This window comes from Gastrolobium bilobum, unplaced genomic scaffold (genome assembly GCF_033153095.1).
Source record: "Gastrolobium bilobum isolate Gb01-03AN ecotype WA unplaced genomic scaffold, APGP_CSIRO_Gbil_v1 utg33064, whole genome shotgun sequence".
Lineage (NCBI taxonomy): Eukaryota > Viridiplantae > Streptophyta > Magnoliopsida > Fabales > Fabaceae > Gastrolobium > Gastrolobium bilobum.
The window spans coordinates 3,436-12,018 of record NW_026896642.1 but is presented as its reverse complement, the minus strand read 5'-3'; the positions used below and the strand labels follow the sequence as shown (position 1 = coordinate 12,018).

Here is an 8,583-nt window from a genome sequence, read left to right as displayed (position 1 = left end):
ACTCCGTGAATGGGATCTACTTTGCTAATATAGTATGCTACTAAATGGTGTGGGTTGGGTCGTGTTCATGTTTGTTCACTTTTTTTTTTCATTGCTACTTCCTATCTAATGCTTTGAATCCATCAAAACTTTCTAGTTATTTTGATTTGAATTCCCCCTCTGCAGTATGACCAGTTTTGCCGTTCTACCCACGCGACTTCTCTTCTTTCTAACTACCCACTCAATCCTCAGCCATATTTTCCTTTAGAGATTTCTTTTTGTAAAACCTTGATTATAAAAAAAGAAACTCCTTTTATGTGTGGTATTATGATTATGAATGTGATTTTCTCATTTTTAAATTCTGATTTATAATAATTATTATGGGGTAAAATTTAACCAGTTTCACTGGTTATTATGCATTATAGTTGCACGTAACCTTGAAACCTTCTTAAACTACTTTGATAATTTTGACTTCTATTTGCAGAAAGTATCGTTTGAGGAAGATCTAGGAATTCGTATGCTTTAATTCAACTTCCGAAAAAGAAATTCCATTCTAAAAGTAAGGTTCACAAAATATTCAGCAGCGCGAATATTTTTAAACTTAAAAAATAACAAAAAAAATTACATTTAACTCATTTTATTTATTTCAAATGACTTTTTTTGGTCGTACAATTTGTTTTCCAACATGATATATCTCCATAGATGCTTATAATGTTAATCTTCTGGGCTTAGTAAATTCGTGTATGTAGATATCTGCCCAACTTGTCAAGTAAGTTGTAAAAATCTTTGTTTGACATTGTTGAGATATATAGTTCCACATTAGTTTTTATGAGCAACTAATGTGGAGTTTATAAGACCTTGGACACTCCCATCCTTTGAGCTAGCTTTTGAAGTGGTGTATCCCAAGATTCTTTACATGGTATTAAAGCCTCGTGTCGTGTCCCGGGTTGATCCTCGCCGCCCCCCCAACTTTCTTTCAAGTGGAATTTCTTAGCCCTGGCCTGTTGCATCATCCACTCTTCAAATTCAATGGGCTCTCATATGAGGGGACGTGTTGAGATATATAGTCTCACATTAGTTGCCCATGTGGTCTTTACAAGACCTTGGGCACTCCACCCTTTGAGCTAACTTTTGGAGTTTTTGGGGTGGTGTATACCAAGGTTCTTTAAAGACATAGAAACTTTTGGATGCATGGAGCTGATGAGTCATCCTTTCTCGGTCAAATTTACAGTTTTTCATTTTTGGAAATCCAAGGTTGGTTGAAGAAGATTTTGAAAGATCACCATTGAAATATCCTAATTTGTATATATTTTCCCCAAATATCCTCAATAATTTCAGACTAATCGAATCCTCAATTTTTCACTTCTGAAACCCAAAATCACTCAAAAAGGTTACCCAATATCATCATTAAAATATCTCAAATTGTATTCACCCAAGATATACATTTCAATAATCAGGGACCAAAAACCATAATTATTGTCATCAAATTTCTTCGTTCCATAAAAAATATTAAATTCATATGTCCTCCCACTTGATATAGTGTCACACAACACCGAAAAAGTGGACGGATAATCATGAAAATAAAATAGAACTTCTTAACTTGGGAAACTCAGCAACAGAATATTAATTGATGGAACATGTCATGAAGGATAGTACCTCTTTGATATTATGCTGAAATTATTGAGATTTTGGTGGTGGAGTAAAAGGAATAAATACCAAATAATATTCCATAATGACGTGATATGTCATCCCTATTCATTACAAGAATATAATATAAAAGTCGATCACTTTTCGTTATTTTAGTATCAAACGAGATTTATATAAGCGTTTATCGTTTCTCAAGCTGCTTGAGATAATCTTATCTCCGGCTACTAAATTATAACTGTACAAAGATGGATCAATGGTGATAAAGGAAGAGAGAGAAAAAGGGAATCATAACCATTCAAAGGTGAATCAATTAATATAAGAAAATAAATAAATAAAACGACGTAGTTTTGAGATAACCGGAGATAAACTTATCTCAAGCTGCTGGAGAAATATTTTTCCCTTTATATAAATATAACATCTGATAATTACATTCTAATATATCAACCCAATTCCACAAAATACATGCACAAACTTGATTCATATTTATATATTTTTCTCCATCTAATTACAATTTATTATACTTCATTCTTTTTTTCTTACTTACACACTAATGTTGTCACCTTCTTATATGTGAGGATGTGTGATCTCGTGTAACACGCATTTCATTAAAACTTTTACCTAACTTATCTATGGGGGAAAGCACCATTTTAAAGTTTTTGGACAAAAGAATTGCCCGGTTAAAGCTGATTGGATAAGTTTTTCCAAAGTAATGCAGTCAAACATGTCACCTATGCTGACAGGACTAGTCCCGTCACTGATACTGACGGGACTCGTGCCACGTCAGCGCCACGTAGGCAATCCAATTACCGTAAATCTTCGGAAGACCATAACTTGTGACTCAGGTATTCAAATCAGATGATTTTTTTTTATTTCACATAATTTTTCGAGATTTACGCAATGATACCTCGTTTGACATATTTTATCTCCCACAAACATAGTTTGAATTTGTAACAATTGTATCACAATCACAAGAGTGTTTATCCATAAGACTATGTTTGTGGGAGATAAAATATATCAAATAGGTGTCATTGCGTAGATCTTGAAAAGTTATGTGAAATCAAAAAAAAAAAATCATCTGATTTGGATACCCGAATCACAAGTTATGGTCTTCCGAAAATTTACGATAATTGGACTGCTTACGTGGCGCTGACGTGGCACGAGTCCCGTCAGTATCAGTGACGGGACTAGTCCCGTCAGCATAGGTGACATGTTTGACTGCATTATTTTGGAAAAACTTATGCAATCAGCTTTAACCGGGCAACTTTTTTGTCCAAAAACTTTAAAATGGTGCTTTAGCCCTTATCTACGCAAGTCGTTAGTGGTTTTTGTCTTCAAACACTTAAGCAGATAATAGGATAAATTTTAGTCCAAGTTAGTGTGTTTGATTCGTTCAATTAATCTCAGTTTCAAATGTTCAACCTTCAAAGCATGAAGCCATTTTAAGTCAAGCTAAGCTACTTCATGCCCTCAGCAGCCAGCAGAAGAGGCACGGGTCAATCTGTTAAACATAGAGAACTCAATCTCAATTCCTATAAAAATGTTGTGTGTGTCTCGCTTCCTTCCACCACCAGATATTATCATATATATCACAAGCACATAAAATATTTATAGTTCTATCAAAGAATTAAACCCCTTCACAAGCTGACCAGTACAAAAGGAGCTTCTTCTTCTTCTTCTTCTTCTTCTTTTTTTCATTTAGTATAACTTACAGAGAGAACGTGGTCATGGTTTTCGCTTATAGGAAGACCCTCGTAACAGTTCTGCTGATCATTTTCACTATTTTGGTTGCTTCTACTCAATTTGGAGAAGCATGCAGGCCATCATCATTACAAGATAATAAGTGGTCGAGGCAATATGGGCTTCTCTTGTCGTCGGTTTTACGAGGCCCTGGCCCACCATCAGGTGGGGATCCGAAACACACAGGCTATAAAGGGGAAGCGGTGGGTAGCTAGAGGATACTAAAAGCGTGGTTGTACAAAGCTGAAGCTGCTAGCAACGAATATAAACCGCTCTTGTTAAGCTATTGGAGACGATAAAATATGGGATCTATTTATCTCATGTTGCATGAGATAATTATCTCATGCAATAGAAATAATATAGTGGGATTCAGTATTTTTAAATAAATAAATAGTGAACGCTACTACTTTACTTCTATTGCATCATATAATTATCTCATGCAACATGAAATAATTATTTCCCATAAACTATATATACATTCTATGTTGTACAAGTTTCAAGTGTGTGTTAGATTATTTCCTTTCTTCACTTCTGCAGCAACTCTATATGGTTGGGTTCACATCAATGTTGTCAAACTCGAGTTTCTACGTAGAAACGGAAAGAGATGATAAAAACGTAAAACGTAGAAATGATACGAAACGTAAAGTTTCTACTTTCTACTACTTAAGATCTAGATACAAAATTATATATATATATATATATATATATATATATATATATATATATATATATATATATATATATATATATATAATATCACATAATGAACATGTGTGTTGAGCAAGTCACTTATTATCTAATTTTTATTTATTTATTTATAACCAAGTATCAAAATTATAAACAGTGATAATAAACAAGTAACAAGTAATGATTAACAAATCTGCTCTAACTGCTTCATACACTCTGCAGATTATGGATCATCACTCATCAGGATATAATTTCACTTCTTTCAATGCACACAATGATCCAAAACTACAAAATGATTCTCATAGCATAATTTATAATAGAATTACAACTCTATAAGACATAATTAAAAACATATATCCAAACAAAAAGATATCAAGATATTGTGCATATAATTTGGGAGAAACGAAAATTGGGTTTCTTTTAATTTCTTATTTTGTAAATCTTTTTTTTTCTAAACATAATTTTAAGTAAAAACGGTCAAAACGATAAAAACGTAAGTTTTTACCGTTTTTACGTTTTTAGACGACGTTTTTACAAGTTTTTACTAAGGACAGTTTTTACTTGCGTTTTAACACGCACCACTCTAATAAAAACGTAAAGACGTAACTTTTTACGTTTTTACATTTGTTTTTGACAACAATGGTTCACATGGAATCGTTTTTAAAATAAAATTTCGTAATTTCTTGTATTCCCGTGCCATTGCAATGATATTACATAATAGTAATCTTCCAAAGCAAAAATGCAGAATAATTTTTCAGTTCAGTTATTATTGCATGTTAATTTTATAATTGTATTCTTTAAACATAGTTATATAAAATATAACCTAATTATACACATTAATATAAACAAAAAAAAGGGGGAAGTTATCCCCTAATATTAGCCTAGTGGTTGGGTTGTGTAAGTTAGGTGTATGTAGTGTAAGGATGTGTGTTCAATTTTCATGTAATGCAAAAAAAAGGGGGGAAGTTAGATGTATCAGTTCATGTTTTTTCAAAAACTCATACACAATATACTTAAATGGTTATTCTTCTTCATTTGTTTTGTCTTTTCCTTTGGGCTTAATGCCCTCCAATATACCAAAAAAAAAAAAAAAAAAATTAAATGGTGTTAGATGGTGACGGTAAATGTAACATTAGTTAGCTTACCAAAAAAAATAAAATGTAACAGTAGTTGAAACCAAGGACATTTAAAATGCTAAGAAAAGGTAATTCAACAATTCTCCTACAAAAGAAAGACATATAACCTAACATTAACATTCCCCTCCGCCGGCGGTCATTGAAATTTACGTTCAAATAACTCTAGCATATTCGCATTCATATATAATAATCATATAAAAGTAAGACTACATAAAGCATATTTATTTATCCAATGTATATATGTTGTGCAGTCTATTTCGTTCAATTAATTAAGGGAAAATAGTTATGCAGTATAATGCATTTATTTTCAAAACGACGTCGTTTTGGTATTGAAATCTTAAAAAATTATAAATATATAGACTATTATAACCCTGAAATAAATTAAAATCACAACAACACCATGATTTCCGTCCTAAAACGACGTCGTATTAAGCTTACTGCAGATAACTTATCTGCAGTAACTACAGAAAAAACGAACTCATTAATTAATAGGTTCCAAATTTGGAAGCATTCTCAGTCAAGGAAAATTACAGTAGAAATCAGCAGATGATGGACAAGTAAATTCATCGCTGCATCCGTCAAACAATAGAGAATTCAGTAATTCAAATCCTTATGTGTTGGATATTAAAGTGTAATGGAATCTCATATTAATTAATAATGGGTTAAATGAAATTTATACAAGTGAAAGAATATACGAATCTAATATTTTAAGATTTTAGTTTAAGAGATATAATTGGTTTAACTTAATCCGAGTGATGATTCCTAGCCATAGGCTCCACTTGGCCCATTTAATATTAGAGAGTGATATTAGAGTCGGGTTTGATTTGGGACTAGCAATGCCATAAGATTTTCCCTTGACTCACCTGACACACTATAAATATTGTACACGTCTATCTCTCACCTCACCTTCTTCCACAAAGCATATCATATATCACAAGTTCACTAACTTATTATCCAAAAAAACATAATCCTTTTTGTGTCAATTACTAACTAAGAGTGAGAACATGGTCATGCATGGCTTTCTCTTACAGGAACACCCTTGTCAAAGTTCTGCAGCTGCTGCTGATCATCTTCATATACAATGTTGGTTGCTTCTCCTCAATGTGGAGTAGCATGCAGGACATTATTTTTACAAGATGATGAGTGGTGGATCAGGCAATATGGGCTTCTGTTGCGATCAGTTATTATACCACGCCCAGCGCCACCATCTGAATCGGATCCGATTCACACCTAGGCCATAATTGAAATGGACCTGCATTCAGCATCAATCAGCCAATAAGAGTAATAAATAATATGATCCTAATAAGTTCATATCTAATAAATTTATATATCACACCAACTCTTAGACAACACAGTTGAAAACGCTCTGCTAGGGTTTTTCTTTTCATGGAGGAAAATATAGCTACTGAAGGCCAAACTTCAAAAGAAGAAGAAGATCTACTACGAAGGAGTAATAAGAGAAATAAAGATGGAGATAAGGTGTTTACTGAATGACAGTCTAGGGTTCCTAGACATGAATCTTGGATGGTTGACGACGGTAATAAAAAGATGACTTGGCGAGAGATGCTCATGCAACACAATGGTGAAACAGATGACTGGGAAGGAATGGATTGGAATTTGGAAGCAAATGTTGATCAAAGTGCACCTGCGGAGGAAGAGGATGTGAATTATGGTGGGATTAAAATGTGGACAGAGGAAGATGGTAGAACTCATTTTGGTTGTACTAGAAAAGCAAGAACAAGAATGCTGAAGGTTTGGGAAAAAGCTCTCATTGTAAAACTACTTGGAAGGAATACAGGAGTGGCTTTCATGAAAAAGAAGATTGAAATACTATGGGCTAGAGCTAGAAAGATTAACATTACAGATGTAGGTAATGGATTCTATGTGGTGCAATTTAGCAACAAAGATGATCTTCTTTTTGCTCTAAATGGTGGTCCTTGGATTATTTTAGGCCATTATTTATCACTCCGACGTTGGGAGCCAGCTTTTAGACCAAATGCTGCAAGTGTGATGAAGATTGCAGCTTGGGTGCGATTACCGGGTATCCCACTGGAGTATTATGATGAAGCCTTTTTCCGCCGTATTGGTAACTGGCTAGGTAAAATGTTGAAGATCGATAAGACAACTAATGAGCATGTAAGAGGACAGTTTGCTCGAATTTGCGTGGAACTGGATCTTGCTCAGCCTTTGAAGGGTGAATATGTGTTGGACGGAGCAACTAAACAGATAGAATATGAAGGCTTAGGCCTTATTTGTTTCCATTGTGGGCGCTATGGACATAGTAAAGATTGTTGTCCTGAGATACCAGTTGAAGGAAAGGATAATCAGCAAAATCAAGACGGGAAAAAAGATGAGGCTGAGTTTCAGAAAAATGGATTAGGTCCTTGGATGGTGGTGCAACGTCAACGTCGATCAAGAATTCAAACTCCAATGGCGGACAACAGGAAGCAGGAACCGGTTCGAAGGGAATCAAGGGAGTAATCAAGGGAATAATCAAGGGAGTAATCAACCGCAATCAAATCAGCCGGTTATGATTGATAATCAATCAAATTCCCGTTACGCTGCTTTAATGGGCTCTAATGAAGATGATATTACTCATGATATCCCAGCGACTAATCCGCATGCTGTTATAAATGATGTCAATATGGTGGGCCCTCCTGTTAATATTGATATTAGTACATCTCAAGGGTCCAACCACAGAAACCCTAGAAGTCGTCCTAATGTTGAATTACAGGAACACCCCAACCGATTTACGTTAAGTGGGATTACGACAGGTCATGAAAAAGAGAATCAAATAAATGGGAAGATAGTTGACAGAGGTACCTCAAACAATAATACAACAAACTTGAGGAGGCAAGTTGCGATTCATAATAGTAAGGACATTGGAGGTAAAAGCGGTGGAGATTCCATGGTGGCTAGGAGTACTGTTGCTGATTATAACAAAGATTGTTATCAAATGGAGGTGGATAAGGATGGTCAAAATATCAACGGCTTAGATCATGGCTTGTCCCAACCAAAAGCGCCTGATCCAAGTAGAGATAAAGGAAAGCATATCCCAATAAACCATAAGCTCAATATTGAGGTGGAGATGATTTCAGAATCTGAAATTCAGTGCAATGACAATGGGATGGCAGTGGACCCACAATCCTGCCAAATTACCATTGATTAATGTCTTTAGTTACATGGAATTGCCGCGGGGCGGCTAAAAAGTGCTCCAAATCAACGTTTCAAATGATGGTTCGAAGGCATAAGATTGAGGTGGCAGCTATTCTTGAACCTCGAGTAAGTGGTTCAAAAGCAAAACAGATAATAAAAAAGCTGGGTTTTAATAATTCAATAGTGGAGGATGCTCATGGATTTACGGGAGGTCTTTGGTTACTATGGAATAATGATAGGT

General features: G+C 34.6%; 1 protein-coding gene across 1 annotated transcript; it reads left to right on the top strand.

The window, feature by feature from the left end:
* The first annotated feature begins 6,734 nt into the window (after nt 1-6,734).
* Nucleotides 6,735-7,667, top strand: LOC133301225 (uncharacterized). The gene has a single exon (XM_061500842.1). It carries the CDS (start codon nt 6,735-6,737, stop codon nt 7,665-7,667), a length of 933 nt encoding a protein of 310 aa, XP_061356826.1.
* The last annotated feature ends 916 nt before the right edge of the window (nt 7,668-8,583 follow it).